Source organism: Tachysurus vachellii, chromosome 1 (assembly GCF_030014155.1).
Source record: "Tachysurus vachellii isolate PV-2020 chromosome 1, HZAU_Pvac_v1, whole genome shotgun sequence".
Lineage (NCBI taxonomy): Eukaryota > Metazoa > Chordata > Actinopteri > Siluriformes > Bagridae > Tachysurus > Tachysurus vachellii.
The window spans coordinates 34,150,834-34,173,827 of record NC_083460.1 but is presented as its reverse complement, the minus strand read 5'-3'; the positions used below and the strand labels follow the sequence as shown (position 1 = coordinate 34,173,827).

Here is a 22,994-nt window from a genome sequence, read left to right as displayed (position 1 = left end):
GCTGTATCATGGCTGACCCTGTTCTTTGACTTGAAGCTGGAATATGTGAAGAAAAACATTTCACTGTGCTACAATGTGTATGTGATAAAGAAAGGCTTCTTCTTCTTAAATTCTGTAAATATATTACATCTATATAAATATCTACATAACCTGACCCAAAACACCTCCCTCAGATGCTGTATACCTGTATGCACAGAGGAACATCACTGAAGGGGTTAAAGTGTACAAGTGTTAGCGCTAAACAGATTAAACTATTCTAGACTGCAAAAATAAAAGCTTGTCTAGATTTAATTTACAAAATTATAAATTTTAGTCAGAATAAAAAAAATTCTGAAGAACACATGCATTGATTTTCCATGTTTTCCTATATTTCTGTTACAACAGACTTTTTCTCATTTTCCCGAATGTAGTGTAAGTCCTACTACTGTAAGTCATATTTAATAAAATTACTCTATTACTCTAAAATTTGAGGAAAAATTCTATACTTGAGTGACTGATGTATACATGGCTAGTTCTAGCTAGAAGGTATTATATAAGCTTAATAATATTCCTATTTACATTTATATTTTATTATAAATAACATGCTACAGTTGAGATGGCTTTGTAATGTTAGCAAACAAAGGGAATTCTTTGTAAATGAAAACATCATTTGAATTTTTTGCTTTATTGCGGGAAGAGCAAAAGAAATAAAGAGCCACATCCAAAGATCACACACCTGGCCCCTAAGTTCACAAGCCATTATCCTCTTCAGTGAAGACTTCTGATGTAGAAAACACTCCCAACAGATTGAAGGGAAGATTATCACTCATGCTTGTGTTGTTCGCCGCCAGCCAAAGTCTAGTGCCATTACTTCAACATGATTACAGAGAATGGATGAATGCACTTCCACTCTTCCTCTTGGCAATGACTTGGGCAGTCCGTGTCAGGTTGTTCAGTTATAGCCCATTGGAGTCAGTTTACTCCTTGGAGTCAACCCCTTGACGAACTGGTGTCTTTGTATATAAAATTTTATTAAATTGGAGACTGTTTAAAGAGATTCTTCTCTGGGTTTGCAGTCTAAGCCTATGATTGCATTCTGGTTTTTCTTTGATAAAAAGTCTACACATCATGAGAAAATTGTGGGGTTTTAAAATATAAAGACAGAAATAAAAATAACATAAATTTCAGACTTGTTAGATCTTTAATGTGATCTTCCAATAAATAAGATGCAGAGAGAAAATAAGTAATTAATAATTGGGAACATTTTAAATTAAAAAATCTGTAACACCCTGAGAGGGCACGGTGGCTTAGTGGTTAGCACGTTTGCCTCACACCTCCAGGGTTGGGGGTTCGATTCCCGCCTCCACCTTGTGTGTGTGGAGTTTGCATGTTCTCCCCGTGCCTCGGGGGTTTCCTCCAGGTACTCCGGTTTCCTCCCCTGGTCCAAAGACATGCATGGTAGGTTGATTGGCATCTCTGGAAAATTGTCCGTAGTGTGTGAGTGCGTGAGTGAATGAGAGTGTGTGTGCCCTGCGATGGGTTGGCACTCCGTCCAGGGTGTATCCTGCCTTGATGCCCGATGGCGCCTGAGATAGGCACAGGCTCCCCGTGACCCGAGGTAGTTCGGATAAGCGGTAGAAAATGAATGAATGAATGTAACACCCTGACTGCATAAGTCTGCACATCCTTTATAATGGGGGCTCATAACTGTCCTCAGGGATAACCAGTCTGATTAAAAGCAGATAAAATACAACTTTGTTTAAATTTTTGGGGTTGAATTCTGCCGAGAGCCATGGTGCGACAAAGAGTTGCGAAAGAAACTTAATTTTTGAAAGGTGCCAATCAGGAGGTTATAAAAGAAAATTGAACGCACTGAATGTATCATGGAACACAAAGTGGCACCACAGAGACATTGAAAAAAATCAGGACAACCATCCAAAGTTGATGAGTGGAAAAAGAGAAAACTTATCAGGGAGGCTACCAAGAGGCCAACAGCAACACTGAGAAAACTACTGGAATTTCTGGCATGTACTGAACACTCCTTTCATGTGACTACCATCTCCTGAATTCTGCACAAGTCTGGGCCATGGGGTAGGGTGGCAAGACAAAATGAATTTCTTCTGTCATGCCACCCTACCCCATGGCGAATGTGGGAAAATTTGTTATGGTCTGAGTCCTTAACCCTCAACTACTCTGTTATTTAAAAAAAGAAAAAACGAGGGGAGATAAAATTTAAGTTGCCTTGCATAAGGATGCTGGCCAAAAGCTGTAAATGACTGTTGTAATGAGCCTTCTGTAACCAGAGAGGCTTGACAAGGCTTTTCAGTGGGTGCCTCAATGAGTGGGTAAACCTGTTAGATATGTGAATCAGAAAGGAGTAATACTCCTGGGCATGTGACTACACTGCTGAGTTGTCACCCATTTAAACCGATGTGAGCATTCTAATGACAGAGTTGGGGGTGCACTCTTTCTGTCTAAGGCACTCAGACACTCCTCTTCTGAATCTATAATCTCTTGTCCAAAATGATGTCTTCTTTATGAGAACTATTACTACTCTTCTCTTTCACAAGCAAAGCTATTATTAATGATTGAAGGATAATAGCTAAACATCCATGGTGAATTAATGTTGAAGATGTTAAATACTGTACATTTTTACAATGGTTTGCTATGGATTTTAGATTAGATGAGATTAGTACATGTTAAATACAAATCTGTCCATCATTTCCAATTCTAGGGTCCGAATATCATTTGGTCATGACTGCAAGCATTTAACTGACCGACTGGTCAAGAAGTAAACTCATTGCTGAAAAAAAACTATTATGTAATTCATTACTAAAAGCTATCATTTGTACCTGTGATTATTTTTAGGCTTTCCACTTACATTTGTTTAAGGATATACATTTCTAATTCTCATCCTAGGTACTACTGTTCCACGATCAGACATATGGGATCCACTACGAGTATACAGTGTCTCTGAATCAGTCTCAGGAGAGCAGTACAGAGCCATCCAGAGAACCTGAGCACCTCTACCTGTGGACTCACAGCAGCTGGGAGGACTGCAGCATGCACTGTGGAGGAGGTACAACCAGATAAAAAAAAAACAACATATTTGGAAATACTATGCAAAATGTGCTTTTTCAGTGACATTAAAATTTTATTAAATAGCGGATGTTTTGGATCTATCAAATCATACACTCACACACACACGTACACCTACTCTGCATACGCATGTTATTCCTGTGTGTGAGGATGTGTTCATATTTATAGCTACTCCTGAGCTCAAACCCCTAGTGGTAGAAAAGTGTAATCATTGGTAAACTGATTGTATAAACCAATTATTCCGATTATTGTCATTATCATGTCAGAATAATTTCATTGCTGATAATGAAGATCACAGCGATATGCAGACAGGTTACAGGTTGTTTTTCAAACCCAGTGCAATTTTAAATGGTCACTGTCTGCAACATTTTTAGGGATTCTAAAAAAATATTATTCCTATATTCCTTTAAGTCTAATCTAATCTTAGGATTTTACCCACAGTCACATTTCAATGAGAAATGGTAAAGAGGATTTGGCATATCCTAAACAACTATGATACCAGTGACATGACTTACATGCACTCATATTGCTGACGTCACATTGCAAGACATTTCCAATTGAGGCAGTAGTAAAAAATTATTTTCATGTCAATGCAGATTTTCTAAATGTAACTAGGGCAATCGATTGCACTCAGTTAGCCATAAAATCATCCTTTTAACAGGAGGTTGTTTATGATATATGGTTGTTTGAGGTCATGTCTTTATGTAAATGCGTGCTGACGGGTGCGAACAGAAACATTTAGAATGCGAATGATTTCTAAAGGTTAACTCTGATGCTATAAATCTGCACGGGTGATAAACTTTTAGTTCACGGACTTATTTAAAGAATAAAACTTTTTCTTTGCACACTTTAACAAATGAGCGGGGTCATTTAGTTGCCACAGCAGTCAACTCAAGCTAAGTTGTTTGCAGGGGCCACCATTAGGAAAAGAAGTCATGAACAAAGCCATTAACAGTGAATCAATGGTCCATGGCTGAAACATATGCTGCAGATGAAGCACACTGTATGTAAGCTAAGCTGGATTGCTAATGCATGAACTGTCTCTTTTGCAGTGTGTACATGGTGTTTGTGACTGTATAGTGCATTTGTGAATATTGTCTTTCACAGGTCTTTCTCTGGGTTAGTGATTTATGGTTGATTCTAGCCTTTTGGTTATCAACCTATAGAGTCATGACCCTGTGTGTTTCAGGCTGTGTCTTACTCCATTAGCAAATGCGCTGGCTTCAGGCTGAAAATCTCATTAGATCTCATTAGGTAATGAGCTTTATAGGATCATAAACAGTGCTAATGCATATGTGTTATGACAGTTATTACAGATATTGAGACATTGTAGTTACTAAACCAGTGCAAGAAAGCACAGAAAATAATTGTCCAAGCTCCTGAGATATGCTTACTGCTTATGAAAAAAGTATGTGAAATGTATTACTTGATCCAGACTTAATCAATAAAACTCATTTGCTAGCATTTATTAATGGGTTATAAGACATCTCAAAACGTATTTCTGATCAGAATCTGATACCAGACCAGTCTGTTGTTTTTATTTTTCTGCTCCTGTTCTAATTTATCACGGCTGGTTTGGTGTCTTAACACACTGATATAAAAAAATATTTTATTTGATGGCACCTAAATCTGTACTTTCTCACTTCAAACTGACTGAAACATTGTACTATTAAAGGGAATGGCCAATGGAAGGAGTGGAACAGTGGTTTGAGACCTTATATATGTTTGGTGTCCTCATAATCAAGTGATATAATTTTGGCACATTTATTGGTATTTTATTGGTAGTATTAAGCTAGATATTTAGTTTCTTCCTTATTACCATTATTTGATTGTTACTGTAGTTACAGCTCTATGCATTATCTTACTCTGTTCTTTTACCTCCTATTTAGAATATTACGGTTTGTACCATATAATTCCCTCTATTGTGTAAATCACCCTGATGGGACCAATGTAATTGGAATCAACAGATTTTTTTTTTACTATTTCTGAAGGATGATAGTCATGTTTTTGGGCAGTTTGTAAACAAAAAATAGAAATGAACATCCAGCAGTCCTTGCTGTGTGTTTGGTCTGGTAGTTGCAAATGTTTTTTTATTCAACAGGGCTTTGCTATAAACCACAGAGTAAATGCTTGGCAGAACATGTGATGCACAGGTTTAGTGCTTTTGGGTTAATTTTCCTTCACAAAGCTACTAATCAATTCTTACACGCACTTACACATCTGTTCCTTCCAGTGGTTCAATAACAATTATTGAAAAAGATGCACTTTTTCAGAGTTCATCACTGAAACACAATCCCACCTTGGTATTGATTCACTAAGATTCTGGTCCCTTAGAATCTTTACTAGACAATTTGTTTTTATTTTTCTATAACTGTGTAACAGGGATATTTGTCCCTAGCAGTCTAGGAGCAGGATCCCACACTCTCACAGACTGGGTTTGATCCTGGGTTTGATTGGATTATCCTTTGTGGCTAGCCCATACAGTCAAAGGACACAAAAAAGTGTAATAGGGATGTTTGCTGCTAGCTAGAGTATATAACACAATGCACCTCCCTTCCAGCAGAGGTCCTCCTGCCCTAGTTCTAGCTTACCATTTTTAGGTAACTGCCTGATTTTAGTCTATAATATATTTTTTTTCTGCCTCACTGTGACCTTTAATTCTTTGATCCTACATCCCTCAGCCTCTGACCTAAAAAATCATCAAAGTCTGAGTTCCTAAATGTGGTCATAAGGATCAAGGTACAAGGAGAATGGAGGCTGGACCTACAAGTTCTAGGAGGTATTTCAAAATTTACAGTCTCACGAGGCATTATTATGTAACCATCATGCCCCCTTTTTTGACTATACAAAAGAAACCAAGGGGATTCAGTTTTTCCAAAGTTTGATTTCAAAATAGCTTCAAGAGTCTCAGTAAGGGAGAGAAACAAACATCATATTGATATAACCCAAGACTTTCTGCAAATTCCCCAGCCTCATACATCAAACATAAACCAACAAACCAACTCAAACCCAACAAATACAAAGTGTTGCACCATAAACAATGATATGTTGATGGTACCTTATATCTGTGTTAATAAGCAAAAACATGAGAGATAAAACATGAAAATATACCAAATAATTCAAAAGTCTTAAACCAGATTAGTAGATGATCAGCAAGTCTTGGTAAGGTCCCAGTAGTCTGTGAAGATTACTGGGTCCCCAATATAGCATAATCCAAAATTGCCAATAATGCAGTAGGCCACCCTTCTTTGGTCCTTTGACAGCTCCACGACAGAGACCTCAGCGAGCTTCTCTGCAAACTTATAAACAATATAAATTACCACTTTATCAGAGGTGACTCACATTTGCATTTAAATACTGAGCATTTACAATAAAATTTACTTAACTGTGACTACAGCAGAGGTCCTGATTCTTTTTTGATGAACAAGCTTCATCCCCATACCTTTTCCCCATACCTTTTCTTCCTATGTACTCCATGACTCAAGTCATTCATCTCTGTTGCTCATGAAGGTCTGAATGATGTTTTTTTTTTTCCTGTAACCGGGTAACTATTACAATTGGAGTTCATAAATTGGTAATCCCACATATTAACCACTAGGCTATCACATCCCCCTGAAGTTCCTAGATTCTTACATCCCTTAGGCTGTGACCCAGAAATCAATTAAAGTGTCAGTAAACGGGGTTGTCTTCGTGTTAAATTCAGACCCAAACACGAGGATAGCTAAAACAAACATGATTTATTACATAAATAACACAACACAAAAACCGGGAAACTCTATGGGGAAAAGAAAAGAAAACCAAAACTCAAAAAACAAGAAAGAGACCAGAATTGGCAACCACGAAGACAAAAATAATTGAAGGGAAGACAATTAGACACATGACGAACGGGTGTCCTGAGGCAGGAAGGAATTAGACAAGGGCAGACACATAAACACACTGTAAACAAGAAAACACATGGTACAAGTAAAAAGTCTGCCATCTTTCAATTAAGAAAAAAGACATACTGTAGGAGGCCTGATCCACAATAGGCTACATTCCTACTTTCTATTATTAGAGATGATAAACTGCTTAGGAAATATTTTACTCTCTGCACTGATTTCGTTATTTAAGTTTTTTGTATCAAGAATAGCAAAAGGCTTTTCATACAGAGATGCTGCACAATGCAGCAGACAGTCACTCTGAAAAGACATGTCACTCAATCATTCTATTGGACTGACCCCCATGGGTGGAAAACGTTTCCCATGGAACCGCACAGAAGTCTATGATCTGACAGCATTGGACAAAGAACGTCCAAAGCATCCGGTCTTTCAAGTAACTTTGTATATTTTTCAATAATCCATCTAACTTCCAGTCTTCTATTTATTATAAATGAAACACCCAAGTTGTTTAATTGCAAATAAGTGCATGCATTTGTTTTTGTACACATATTTTTATACACTGTTAAAGGTTGGGAAAGCTACAGTATCACTACCAAAGTGAGGAACTCCAGGTCAGTTATGAACCCTGACTCTGAGAAAAAAAGTTCCAGATTCATAGCTATTGTATACTGGGTGCAATAGCACACCTCATCTAGTGATTGTTATTGAGCCACTGGAAGGAACAGATATGTAAGTGGGTATGAGATTCGATTATTAGCTTTGAAAGATAAATGGGTCTGAATGCATTTAACCTATGTGTCCATGGTCCTGTTCATGCACTTCCTTAATGGTTTAAAGCAAAGTCCTGTTCTAAAAATATCAGGCTAAAAAAAAACATCAGTTCAAACACACAGCTCAAGAATACTAGTGTTTATTGCTAGTGAGCATGGACTGACCAGACACATCTTGACAATTGACCATTGTCTCACTTTAGTTGACTAATGAAACACATTTTCAGCAATGATGAGGTACATTAAATATCAACATTATCATCGATTGTTAAATTGATTCTTGTTTACAGCTGAAATCTGAAGGACTGATAAATCATTTTTTAAATAACTTGATGCCCACTGGGTGCCCTTGTCCATGTCCATCTGTTTATATACACTTTTGCATGTAATTTGATTTTCATTTTACACTTGCATTTTTCTTTCTTTCCTGACTTCCTTAGTTCTGTGAATCTAATGTAAAATTCATGTAACACTTTCTTCATCTCACAATCCTCCCTTCCCTCTTTCCTCCCTTGAATTCAATTTCAAATTCTTTTAACGCGTCCTTTCTATTTCCCTCCCCATCTCTTCTTCCCTCATTTTTTGAATTTAATTTGAATTTAATTTAAAACTTCCTTAATTTCTTCTTCTCTTTCTCCCTCCTTCCCTGTTTTTTCTTCCCCCATTCTTTAAAATTCATTTAAATTTAATTGTATAGTTTTTTTACGTCCTTCCATACTTTACTTCTTTCAATTAAATTAGAATTTTATTTTACACACCCATCCATCCATCCATCCATCCATCCATCCATCCATCCATCCATCCATCCATCCATCTATCTATCTATCTATCTATCTATCTATCTATCTATCTGTCTGTCTGTCTGTCTGTCTGTCTGTCTATCTATCTATCTATCTATCTATCTATCTATTCCTCTTACAGACATTTTTATTCAAACCCCTTGCTCTACATTTCAAACTTTTAAAAACTGATTCATGGTACAGTATATGTATGCATGCATGTATGTATGTATGTATGTATGTATGTATGTATGTATAGATAGATAGATAGATAGATACAATAGATAGATAGATAGATAGATAGACAGACAGACAGACAGACAGACAGACAGACATGGGTTTGACATTTGGATTTGCGCTCAAAGAATAAAAATGACAATAAATCAGAACTTCAGCTTTCTTGTTCTGATATTTGCAGCAACTAAGAATTCAAATTAAAAAACACTAAATATGCAGTTACATCAACATCAAACCAGTGACTTGCTTTTTTACGTTGTTTATTTTGGGAAGATTTACCCTTCAGTCTCTTTTTCAGGAGGTAAAATGCTGCTCAATTGGGTTAAGTCTAAAACCTTCTACTTTTTTCCCATGATAAAGTCCTGTGTTGTGTGGGCAGTGTGTTTTGAGTCATTGTCTTGCTGCATTAATTGGCAGACGGAATGCTTCTGTAAACTTTTCAATTCATTCAGCTGCTACCATCAGGAGTTACATCATCAATATAGATTAAATTCCACTATTACCATGCTTGACCGATGATGTTTCAATCATCATCAAATGTTTTCAGTCATCAGCAGATCCTTTCTTTTGCCAAACTTTGGCCCATCGCCTGGTGATTCAGAATTTTTGTGTCTCATTTCTGTATTTACTTGTGACTTCCAGTCTGTCCTCTGATTTTTACTGGTCTTGAGTGGTTTGCATCTAATAGTATAACCTTTATCTATATTAATTGTCACAATTTCTCTATAAGGTCTTTTTCAAATAGTGAATTAGGATTCTGTCAACCCTGCCTTTTTAGGGAGTTTTCCTCACGGCTTGGACTATGATCAGCTGTTGTTGTTTTGCTTGGTTTGTGCAATGGCTCTGATCGAATTTCCCTCTTTCCTCAGTCTCAGAATAGCTTGGTTTTCTGTTATAAATGGCTCTCTGGTCTTCATGTTGGTTTATCAAACCCATGTCTTCAGAGTGTAGCAAAAACAAATAATTGGCTTTGCTTGGCCTGGCTTTGAAGGGGAATGTAGCTAAAAACAAGACACTACAGTGTGCATATATCGGTGGCTCCCTTGGGACAGAATTAGTGTAGATGTGACAAAGAATCTATTTTTTGACCATTAAAGGTGCAGTAAGTAATTACTAGAAGGCTAGATTTGGAGCTATGTTTTGCTTAGCTAGTATTCTGTATGTCTGGAGGATAGTGTTACTATTTAGCATGTTTTTTTAAAAGAGTTGGTGTCTAGCCATGTGTTCCCCTGTTGAATTACACACATTGAGTGTCTAGCCAAATGGCATTTAATAATTCTCACAGGATCGAGGTAAAGTAACTTGCATGAAAGGCAATGACGGAGTGTGAAATAAGAAGAGCCACCTGTGAAAACTCTTAGCCAGCCATTACAGACATTGGGACACGTGTGTTATTACCTTGCATTATTTGCATCTAACATTCCAGTCGGTCTTTCTTTTTTCCAGAGTCAGTTTCATGAGGACTATGCTGTCTTCAGTGAAACATTGTTATAAATCTTTCTAGATTATAATACAAATGATTTTGCTTCATCAGAAGTAAGATGGCTGAAGAATCAGGAGGCCAAGAGCCAGGGAATAATGAACGAGATGGTTTACTGCACACAAAGAGGCACCCCTCTTTGTGAAACAGTTGACTTTTTCAATGAAGAATATATACAAAGGACACTATTAAGACATATAGATAATGCCTAAGTGCAGAGGCAGTAGGACCCAGAAAAACAGTCACATTGATTAAGAGTAAGCAAAAATCACATGGAATTCATCTTAAATGATTAAATCATGTATAACAATTTGTAGTAGTGTCCATTACAGCAAGCTAAATATTCTGTGCTATTCTACATACCATAAACACTGGCCAGGTGATTATCCATCTGCATATCCCAACGATAAGGATAGAATAATTATCTCAAATCAATCAAGGCATTAGGCCTAACAGGCATCAACATAACTGTATTTTTTGTTACCTGAGCTTGTCAGATGTTTCATTGTGTTATCTTAATCTGTTACCTTGTCTGTTAATTGTTGTTGATGTCATGGCCTTAATAAGCAAATAAGAAAGTTCATGCAATGCAAATTCTAGTACTTTATAATCAGAAACATGAGCTGGGTTGACCTTGATAATATGGTTGCTTATAATTGATGGAGATTGTGATAGTGGTGGAGTGTTGCATGTATAAGAAGTTTATTTCTCAATACATCCCTGATTCATTTGTAAATAGTCAGCTCTGAGAAATCCTAATAGATTAGATAGAAATCCAATTAGATTTGCTTAGATACCAACATAAGATCTTCCATCAAGCATTTAAAGCGTCTCTAACATGCAATACACTAAAACTATAAGGACACAGAGTTTTTAATGTCTAAATTTTGGGCCGTTTATTACAACATCAAATGTTTGGAAAGAAAAGTGCTCCCTTGTTTGTGCATATACACTACTAATATATTGCAGTTTATGCAAATCATGGTCCAACCTTTAAAGGTCAAAGAAATAACAGGAAGACAAATTGTCTTTAGTCAGGTCCATTATGATCTACTTGATTTTTCCCTAAGTTTTATTGTTGGTTGCTTCAGCTGTCTACAAAGCTGATTGGGTTTAACTGGTTCATTCACTTTTATATGTGTTTTTTTTACCAGGGGAAAGAAAGACAGTGGTTTCCTGCATGAGGATGGTTAATAAGTCCATGACACTGGTGAATGAGAGCTTCTGTCACCCAGAGAACCGCCCTGCACCCCAAGTCCGTCCATGCAACTCTCATCCGTGCCAATACAGGTGAGTGTACAGTAATTGCCTAGTGAATGGCATGATAGAAGGCGTAGGAGTAGATGTATTTCTTCTCTTAGTGTGATAGACAGAGACAGAAAGGCTATGCATCCTTGGTTGTGACTGACAGGCAGAAATCCCATTCTTCCTTTATAAGAACTGACAGGCAGAGTGATCATACCTTCTTTATAGTAACTTACAGACATGGTCCATGACTCCTTGATTAGGACTTAGAGTCAGAGCGACCTTGGCTCTTTAACCAGGACTGACAGGCAATAGTATATGCTGCTTTGCTAGGGAATGACAGGCAGAGAGTCCATGCCACCATGGTTGGTATTGACAAGCAGAGAGGCCATGCCTTCTTAGTTGAGACTGACTGACAGACAGGTCACACCAACTTGGTTCACACTGATAATCACAGAAATCATGCTTCCTTGGTTGGAACTAAGAAGCAGAGAAACCATACCTTGGCAGAGACAGGCAGAGAGGCTGTGCTTCCTTACCGGCTCTCCATGCCTTACCAGGGGATTAACAAACAGTCAGACAAAGATGACATGCCTCAACTACTGGACTGATATGGAGAGAGGCTAAGCCACTTTGTTTGGAACTTGTAGACAGAGATACTATATCTCCTTGGTTGGGACTGAGAACCAATAAAGCCATGCCTCATTGTAGAGACTGACAGAGAGGCCGTCCAAGGGTCTAACAGGCAGAGAAGTTACACCTCCATCAATGCCTCCTTCACAGGACTGACATGCAGAGAGCTTACTGTATGCCACTTTGTTTGGGATTGGGATTGGGATTTGTCTCTTTTCTTGCTGATGACAGGTAAAAAGCCTGACTGCGTCCTTGGTTAGTCCTGGTAAACAGAGAGGCTACATCAGTTTTTGATCACTGAATAAATTAATAGCAGTTTTTGCTAGTAGACTGAATCTTTTGGACTCTGAATCTATTGTATGAATCTGTATATCCTTTATGTAAATTGAGCCCTGACAATATCAGGATGATGTATTGTTGAACGATAGAAATGAAGACTGTGCAAATTAGTTGGTGTGCTGTTTTTATTGGAGAGCACATACAGCTGTGGATGTGAATTATGTCCAACTGTAGAGATGTACAGTATATGAATGGTAGAGCTTTCCATGCCAAGTCTATCCTGATTTGGAGAGACACTTATGAGACAATATGGCTGAGGCGGATAACATTCCAGAGCTTTGTGAACAGAACTCAAATGAAACTCAGTCCAAGCATAACACATAGCAGCTCTGTTCTCATAAGCTCTTCATTGAGAGTACTTATGAAAAAGAAAGGATAAGAGATGTGTTCTCATTATTATTCAGAAATAATAATACTAAGGTCCATTTGTATCTCGATTCAGTCTGAAGACGTTATTGAATCATCTGCTCTTGCTGAAATGAGCTCCCAAAGCGTACTAGGGTCGTTACACGTGTCTTTTATTGGACCAATGTGTCTGGAAAAAATGGATTTGTGATTTACAGTTAAGTCCTCATTGTTGAACTTGTAATATATGCTTCCTAACAGATGGTGTTACCATTTATCATGTTCTTAAAAAAATCATATTACCGTTGTAGATTATACTGCAGGTACTGTATGTATCTGTCTAACCACTGTTTGAAATAGTAAAACTTTTAAATAAAACATATTTAGTTAGTAGTATGCACTGGTGCACCTTATTAAGAATAAGCAGACCTGCCAAACTTTACATAATTTGCATAGGAACTCAGCATATGACAGTAGAGTACGGAGCTAAAGGTTATCATCAAAAATACACCAAAACATCATTCATCTTTTTCTCCCATAAAAATGGCAGATGAGCTAATCAACAAATAAGTGTGAAACAATATGCAGATGCGCAGGCGTATTGATTTATCCAGAATTAACACTTCAGAAGGCTTATTCCCTACTCATCATCTCACATTAATAATATGTCTTGTTTTGATTTTCTAGCCTAAAGGATACCGTAAATGGAGAATATTTTGAGTTACATAACAGCTAGTAATAAGGCCAGCTAGTTGGCACTAACTGTGGTTTATGGCATGAATCAGCTAGTGCAAGGCAGTTGATTAATTTTATTACCTAATGCTAGGTAGTCAGCTAACCAGCTGATTATTGTTCAAGATAGCTAGCATAACTAGTCACTAAACCACTTTGCCATTAAGTAACTGTGCATGCGTCAAATTAAATGAACTAATTATTTAAGCAGATGCCCAAGTTTTGTTATATTTTATTAGCAAGCCATTAGGTCATTAAGCTATTAGGATTTCCCAAGCATGTGCGGTGCTTAGCATGAATGTGTTCAAAACAGTATTAAGTTACAGAGCATATCTAAATGTTCATCAAACATTTAAAGCCTGAGTAATGTGGAATTCAGACATGAAAAACAGCAATTAAGAGCAGGAAAATATGAGCTACCAGAAGCATCAAGAACTGCAACAGAAAAGCCAAAATCAATGTAGCTGTCTAGCCACGTGTTCCCCTGTTGAATTACATACACTGAACATCTAGCCAAATGCCATTTAAGCATTCTCACGGGATCGAGGTACAGTAACATGAATGGGAATAAAGTGTGAAGTAACAAGAAGAGCCACCTGTGAAAACTGTCAGCCAGCCATTACAGATATTATGACTCATTTGTCTTGTTACCTTGTCTCTATTCACTGTGTCTTCCTTTTGTCAAACATTTAAAGCTTTGCTTGCAAGCGATGTACAAAAAAGAGCTTTATGTAAGGGGAGGAAATGAGCTACCAGAAATGCTTGATTATATAAAATCTTAAAACAATAAGAACAGGAAAAATGTGCAGTGCAGTCCTGTTATATGCTTTAAATTGGCTTTAGAGTTATTACAGCGTCAAACACTAGGAGAAATAAGAGCTTCTTGTAGCTTCAAGATGTTTCTTTGGTCCTAGTTGTGGCGTCCCTGTTGAGGTTATTATAAAAGTGATAACAGTATTGTTTTTATTTTCTGATGGACACTTGGACATTTACTGCATGTTAAATCATACTTTCACCATAAACCAGCCTGTGACAATGGAAAGATAACGGGCTGTGTCATATCACACTGGGTGGACGCTGTCATCATGATCAATGTTGTTTTCTTAAAAAGAAATTGCTTTTGATTCTGCATGAATACACTGTATCCTTGCTATGTGAAAATAATTGTCTTTTTCTGACTATCTCCATTTTTTTTCTCTCTCTCTTTTTCTTTCTTTCTTTCTTTCTTTCTTTCTTTCTTTCTTTCTTTCTCTCTCTCTCTCTCTCTCTCTCTCTCTCTCTCTCTCTCTCTCTCTCTCTCTCTCAGATGGGTAGCAGGTGACTGGGGTGATTGTTCAGTGACGTGTGAAAAAGGTGTACAGCAGCGTGAGGTTGGCTGTGTTTATCAACTCCAGAACGGCTCGTTCCTCACGACACGAGATCTGTACTGCCTCGGTGTAAAGCCGGAGAGCATTCAACACTGCGAGGGACGCCACTGTCTCACTGCGTGGGATGCCTCGGAGTGGAGCCAGGTTTGAAAATGTCCTTCCGTTTTCTGCAGACACTGCGATGTAACATACCAAGTTCACCGAAAGCATGTGCATAAGAAGTGTGAAGGAGTGTGACCACAGCTACTTCACTCACCTAAGAGCCACCAATAGGAGGGTGGCAATAGGAGGTTGGCACAGGATGAAACATAAATGAAACATGGAATTTAAAAGACTGTTTGATTGAATGGGCAGAAAGACTCTCACAGTTGTAGCACGGCAGGGCAAATGGGGATGTGGCAGGGAAAGAAATAAAAGATGAACAACAGTCATGTATGTACAAATATGTACTTCATAGCTGCAAACCCAGTAAAGCATTATGATTGGTGACATAAGCCAAACGAAGTAATTTATTTTTTCTATTGATAGAGGATCTTCAGAGTATTATTTGACATGGTGAACACTTTATTTCTTAGTCTGTTATAGAGTTCACTAGGATCATCTCATACATTGTGACAAGTAATAATCTTAAAGATAGCTGAGTTGGCACAGTCTAAAGCTTAATTTATATACAGTTTGTGTAGCTCCCGCACTAGGCTTAGCAAGTGTTGCTAGGGTTTTTTTTTTAAATAAAAAACTGAAAAGATTGGTTGGTGTCTCAATCCAGCAAGCAGTGGTTTTGTGGTCAGAGACTGACATTGGTGAATATGGGAGCTTGTTTCTGCCTTGTTTTAAAAAGTAATAAAGATAAATGCAACTTTGAATCTCTGACTTTATATCTCAATATCTCTGACTTTTTTCTTGCAATTCTTCTCCGGACTCTTAAAAGAACGTTACAAAGGAATCAGTTGTGTTGTAGACGCAACAAACCCGATGATGCAGAAGTGCCATATTTTATACCCCAACAGCTTCAGGCATCAGAACGTCAACATGATTGTTGGTGGGTACACCAGAAATGTTGGATGTCTGGGATTATTACAAACAGAGAATCTGTCCACCAATAAATACAACTTTTAGATGGACAAAGTGTGGATCTGTCTTTTGCGGTCATCTACGTCGACGCGTATATAACACAAAGGCTACACTTTGTCTCTCTATTTGTGAAACCACAACGAATATAATACTCTGTAATGTTATGCATGACCATACAACAAGATCACAATGAGTAACTGGGAGAATTTATATCAGAATAAAGAAATATATGGTGCATTTAAGAAAAAATACAAGAATTGCAAGGAAAAAAGTCAGAATTCTGAGATATAAAGTCACAATTCTGAGATTTAAAGTCAGAATTCTGAGATATAATATCGCAGTTATCTTTAATTATTTTTTAAATCAAGGCGGAAACTAGATTACCTAGATGATGGCTGGGTGATGATTAAAAATGTGAATAGGAAAAATGAGCTGTGGTCTCTAACCAAACATCGAACAAGATTGGTTATTTATAAAACAGTGGCCACCAAGAATACAGAGCCCCAGTACCTCAACAATACAGCTAAACCTAATACGCTTATTTCAACTCCACACACACGTTCCATTGACAGTGTCTTTCCAAGAATGTATGGAGTAAAGGAGGATGAGAAACTGTGTTGAGCAACAGATGGGCTTGAGTTTTATAATTTTATCCCTGCAAAGTGACCTACACTTACCGTCCACTTTATTTAGAACAGCTGTTGACTCATGCAATCATCTAATCAGACAATCATGTGGCAGCAGCACAGTTCATACAAATCATGCGGATGCATCTTTTTACAATGGCTGACAGGAGTGCAATCCGATGTAGTCCGTTGTAGCGGACTCAAGGTTTGGTGTGTTATTCCTTCTGAGATGCTTTTATGCTCACCATGGTTGTATAAAGTGGTCATTTGAATTACAGTGGCGTTTATGTCAGTTCAAAACCATTAGCTCAGCAGTTTCTAAAACACTCAAATCAGCCTATCGTTATTAAAGTGTACAGTAAGTGTATACGGTAGCTGTCCATATAGGTATGTAAGGCTTATATGTGATATATGTAACCGCGATGCTTTAGCTTAGCCTTTAGAGGGCACTGTGGTTGTTTTTGCTTCTCTCTCTCTTTCTCTCTCTCTCTCTCTCTCTCTCTCTCTCTCTCTCTCTCTCTCTCTCTCTCTCTCTCTCCCCCCTCCCTTTTTTAATCTGTATCCAGGATGTTGTGTTTTATCCACTTCATTAACAAAAGCTTCTTTCATTGGAGAAACTAGTTAATAGGTCTCCACAGGGGGTGGCATTTAACAAGTCTGTTTTGTTTTCCTTTATTCTTCCTTGTTTTCCCTATACCTCCACCTGCTCTTTTCTCTACTCTCTTTTCATTTTCTTTCTCCCATCTCATCCCTCCAGTGTTCATCTAATTGTGGGCGGGGCATCAGGAAAAGGACAGTGACATGCACAAATCCTCAGGGGCTTTGTGACCCTGCCACCCGTCCCACCCACCAGGAGCCATGTGAGGATTACTCAAAATGCTATGAGTGGAAGACAGGAGACTGGTCCAAGGTACACACACACGCACGCACACACACACACACACACGCACACACACACAGATACATGTAATTAGCTGCATCTTTATTAGATTTTTTTATTGAACTTCAATTTTCCCCTTACCCCAGATATAGATAGTCTGCTAAAATTAGCTTTTTTGCCATTTGTTTGGTATCCTTTGGTATTTGATAGATATCATTTAGTGTTTTCCTGAAAATTATGTAGCTACAGTATAATGTAGCTATAAGTAAAATACGCTTAAATTATCACACACTGACTTTATACCACATCAAGATTTTTAGTACTGTTTGCCTTTCCTCTGTACAGCCCTGTTATGTAATGATCAAAATCCCATTATCTGGTGTTGTACAGAAGAGGATCCTTTTCCTCTGTACTTCTAAAGGTTTCTTTTTCATATCGAGACTTTGTTATGTGCCCAGATCACCTGTGTGTGTCTTAGAAGGGATCTAATTCTACATCCGGATTTCTGTAAAGCTGTCTATTCTATTATACACAGACTTGTGACTTATACACAGACAGTCACAAACAGCCATCTTTAATCTTGAATCACTTTTTTTCTAAAAATAAACAATATCTGTCAGGTTCCAGCCCAGATTTTGGCCACGTGCTTTTGTTTATGTTCTGTGTTCACATGTCAACCCTGCCCTTGTCTCTTCCTCCCACCTTACCTGTTCCTCATGTATTAATTGTCATGACTATTCCTTGTCGTCTTTTGTCCCGTCCTATGTCGTCTTGTCATGTCATGTTTTGCCGAGTCCTTGTTGCTGTTTCGTGTTTTTTAGTTAATAAATCCAGTTTATTTTGCACTATCCTGCATTTGGGTCTGTTTTATCCCCAGATCACTGACAATATCAGCATACTGTATTGCTTGATGCCACTCTTTGTAAGCCTGAGTAGTTAAACAAATATTTTTATGTTTACCTGTACCATTTTCTTATAGATTGGAAATTTTGGTAATTAACATTAACAATAGGGGGGCACGGTGGCTTAGTGGTTAGCACGTTCGCCTCACACCTCCAGGGTTGGGGGTCCGATTCCCGCCTCCACCTTGTGTGTGTGGAGTTTGCATGTTCTCCCCGTGCCTTGGGGGTTTCCTCCGGGTACTCCAGTTTCCTCCCCCGGTCCAAAGACATGTATGGTAGGTTGATTGTTTTCTCTGGAAAATTGTCTGTAGTGTGTGATTGCGTGAGTGAATGAGAGTGTGTGTGTACCCTGAGATGGGTTGGCACTCCGTCCAGGGTGTATCCTGCCTTGATGCCCTATGACGCCTGAGATAGGCACAGGCTCCCCGTGACCCGAGGTAGTTCGGATAAGCGGTAGAAAATGAGTGAGAGAGTGAGTGAGAACATTAACAATAAAACTATTGACGTGAGGTGAAGTGAATAACGTTGATCCCACTACAGTGGAACTTAGGACATATATGAACAGGAAGTCCTCAAGTTGATGTGTTGGAAGCAGAAAATGGCCAACCATAAGGATCTGAGCAACTCTGACAAGGGACAAATGATGACGTGATAGCTATATGACTTTGTCAGGGCATCGCCAAAACAGCAGGTCTTGTGGAGCGTTTCCAGTATACAGCTGTTATTACCTGCCAAAAGTGGTCCAGTGAAGGACAACATGTGTGTCAGGTCATAGGTGCCCAGTGCTCATTAATGTGTGGGGAGTACAGACTAGCCCATCTGGTTCAGTCTCACAGAAGAGCTACAGCAGGACAAATAGCTGTAAAAGCTAATGCAAATGCTGGCTATGATAGAAAGATGTCAGTACACACTGTACATCATAGCTTGCTGTGTATAAGGCTGCGTAAGCATAGAACAATCCGAGTGACCATGCTGACCGCTGTCTACTGCTAAAAGCACCTACAGTGGGCTTGTAGGTGTAGATGTTTGCTGGTGCTTTACAAAGAACTGGACCATATAGCAATACAAGAAGGTGGTATGGTCTTTGACATCATGTACATGACCAGGTCCATGTGCGTTGCCTCCCTGGGAAGGAAATGGCACCAGAATCCAGCACTATGGAAAGAAAGAAAGCCTTATCTATGCATTAGCTAACCATTGTTATACACACGCTTAGAACGGATGTGCTAATCTAAAAATTGTGCACATCAATAAGAGAGAGTGATAGCTCCTGTGTTTATAGTGATGTTAGTGGCAAAAAAATTGAATCCTAGGCATCTAGGCAGCCTGTGTTCTTTGCACACAGGCTCTGAAAGCTGAGGCCACTTTCCAGATTAGATTTGCTGTATTTGCATGAGGAGAACACACACAGATGGGCATGTAGAGAGACTTTACGTATGATGAGGCTTCTTATTCTGTTAGCACTGTCAAAGATAAAGCTATGCAGTTTTTATCTGGGATGACTGTAATGCTGGTACCTGCCATGATGACAAGGTTAATTCCTAGAGAAGTATTTTTTCTGGACAATAAGTCTTTATGGCATATACAGTTTTAAGATTTTTTTGGGTTTGTTTACTAAAAACATTCTTTTATTTCAAAGTAAAAAAAATATCCTGATGCCCTGTTCATTACATGTTGTGCATGGTTGTATATTCTTCCTGTGATGCCTTTTCTTTTATTATTATGCCTGAATGCTGAAGTATTACCTCTCTGCATTTAGGTGAAAGTATTAATTGCATTTAGGTGAAATTATTAACTTCACCTGTCTTAAAAAAAAACATGCTGAATAATGGATGTTGAAAAGGCACTGTGCCTTCATTGGCTCGTATGTGTGAGCTTCCATTCAGGAAGAAAACAGGACCACATAAATAGCAACTTATTTATATTATTGGTGTGTCTTAACGTCAAAGTGATGCACGTTTTAGCCAAGACACTTAGACACAACCTCATATTACTTCAAAATTCTAATTTAGTGCAAAACTGAGATGGGAAAAATCTATCAAAATGTATTTATGTTTTTACTTTTTAGAAAGAGTCAAAATTAAGTTGTTTGAGACAGATATATAGAGTCACAACCAAAAAAAAAGACTCACAACCACAAAAAAATAGGCTTGCCATTAAATAAAATCATGTATAGGAAATGTGGACCTAAGTAAGTTTTCTTTATTTACTGTTTAATATTATAATGAAACATAAAAGCAAAATACAATTTAAAAATAAAAATATAAAAACCAATATTACCGTAATTTCCAGACTACTGAGCAGACCTGAATATAAGCCTCACCCACTGAATTAAAAAAAATATATATATTATTTTGAACATAAATAAGCCGCACATGTCTATAAGCCACAGGTGCCTACAGGTACATAGAAACAAATTAAAGGTAGGGTCTTGTCAATATGCGGCGGAGAGAGTGTTCAGTGCGCATGTGTGACATTAGCAGAAAGCGGTTTTAACATTGACATAGAGCATAAAAACAAAGAAAGAAAGCGAAGAAACGCTAAACACTGTTACTAGCAAAACACAGTTGTAGCCTCTCTACATTACTACGATAGAAAAGAGGTGTTATTTGTGTAGTAACAACGTTTAGCTCAGGAGTTATTGACTCGGGAAACTCCAATCTGTGAATATGCGGCCAACTTCCCGTTCCTTCAGTTCTCTCCAGCGCTGGAAAGCTGATCCTATACTAACACGGGTCCTACTTCTGGCCTTATCGTAAGCCTTTCTTTGCTTTCTTTCTTTGTTTTTATCCTCCATGTCAATGTTAAAACCGCTTTCTGCTAATGTCACACATGCACACTGAACACTCTCTCCACCCATATTGACAAGACCCGCCCCTTTCTGCTCATTGGCCTACCTTTAACTTTACACAGGCTTTAACGAAACACAGCTTGTCACAAAAATAAATAGGCTTTAACGAAACACAGCTTGTCACAAAAAAATAAAAAAATATCAGTAAACAGTAGCCTACCAAGAAAGTCAATGGTCACTATCTTCCTCCTCCTGTGCACTGAAACCACTGAAGTCATCTCCATCGCTGTCAGAGTTAACCCGTTTGGCAATTTCATTGGTCTAATGAAAGCTTCATTCTGCCAAAAAACTGAGCACATCACAGAATGTGTTTTTTTGAAAAAAAAATTGAAAAATCAGGAAAAATCCATATATTAGCCGCGTCATTGTTTAAGCCACAAGGTTCAAAGCGAGGGAAAAAAGTTGCGGCTTATAGTCCGGAAAATACGGTATGTATGAATGAGAAGATAGCAAACATTGAAATTAACTAAATTGTCTAATGGAAGTCTAGTATATTGCTAATACATTATTACATGGAAATGTTTTTTGTAATTGTGACAATCAGTATACATTTGGATTATTTATAGCTTAGAAAAATGTTCATATTTTGTTGATAATTTGTCAGGGAAAAATCTAAACTCGAAATGATAAAATCCTAATATAGTAATATTATTTTATTTTTTATTTCCTAACTACAAACTATGGTTATTTTTTCATTCAAAGCATTCTTCTATAAAGAAAATGTAAAGATAGTTTGAAAGATAAGCTGCCAAGCATTTATCCGCTGTGCTCACAGCTCACTTTTAGTTCATTCACTTTCAGTTCATTTCATTGTCTTCAAGATAAGCAGTGACTCCAATTATGATGTTTCTATTCGCTTTGTTCTTGCCTAGCAGAGGGATCGTATGGTAATGATACTCATGGAAAACTGGAATAAAAGCATACGCATGGCTTGTTCCACTGCTTCATATGATGTTTAACTTGATTACTGCTGTCAGCTTCAGTCATTCCTATTCTTTATGTTTTCTTGATAAAAGTAATGCAATGCAACTTGATAAAAGTAATGTCATGCAACTAGCACATACAAAACATGCAAAATACATAGTGTTGAAATGTTCGCGCATTCAACACAAACCCAGCATGTATGATACACATTTTTAGTAGTAATTCAGGTTATAATAATAATTGTCACACTTATTATTATAATGTTCTATTATAATGTGATCTACAATAATAATAATAATAATAATAAAAAAAATAATAATAATAATAATCATAATCATCATCATCATCATCATCATCATCATCGTCATCATCATCGGTAACAACATTTTACTTATTGTTCTTATATTTTTACCTTATCTTATTCGCTTGTTCTTCATAACTACTGTTTTCACAAATGCATGTGAGGTGTATGTAAAGCATTACCAATGCTTTAATGTCAAAGCATTACCATTTTAATGTCATCAGAATCATTGTCATTTGTCTTCGTAATCAACTTGTTTTGCATGACATCTGTACTCAGTACTCTGGATCGCAGAACAACCTGGAGCTGTGAACTGAATATTAGCAAATAAGAGATTAAATGTATGAGTTTTTGTTTGTATACAGTATGTCTTGTGTAGTGACTATTTATGACGATTATTTATAGCACTGCTAGGCATTACTTAGCCTACGCTTTTGCAGAAGCAGGAAATATGCAGGCTATTATTATGGTGAACTAAGTAACACCTACACTATAAGGTAAGAATATAAAAAACACTCAATAAAACTCTAATAAGCTGCTAACTGCTGTGTTCACC

The 22,994-nt window shown here is 37.6% G+C and overlaps 1 protein-coding gene across 2 annotated transcripts in view; it reads left to right on the top strand.

The window, feature by feature from the left end:
• The window catches only part of adamts17 (ADAM metallopeptidase with thrombospondin type 1 motif, 17), a 136,893-nt gene that overhangs the window by 104,425 nt on the left and 9,474 nt on the right, over nucleotides 1-22,994 (top strand). For both annotated transcript variants that reach the window (XM_060884164.1, XM_060884156.1), the window contains 4 exons: nucleotides 2,899-3,058; nucleotides 11,377-11,512; nucleotides 14,823-15,027; nucleotides 17,338-17,490. In XM_060884164.1, coding sequence (XP_060740147.1) covers nucleotides 2,899-3,058; nucleotides 11,377-11,512; nucleotides 14,823-15,027; nucleotides 17,338-17,490 — 654 coding nt within the window. The remainder of the gene's footprint in view (nucleotides 1-2,898; nucleotides 3,059-11,376; nucleotides 11,513-14,822; nucleotides 15,028-17,337; nucleotides 17,491-22,994) is intronic.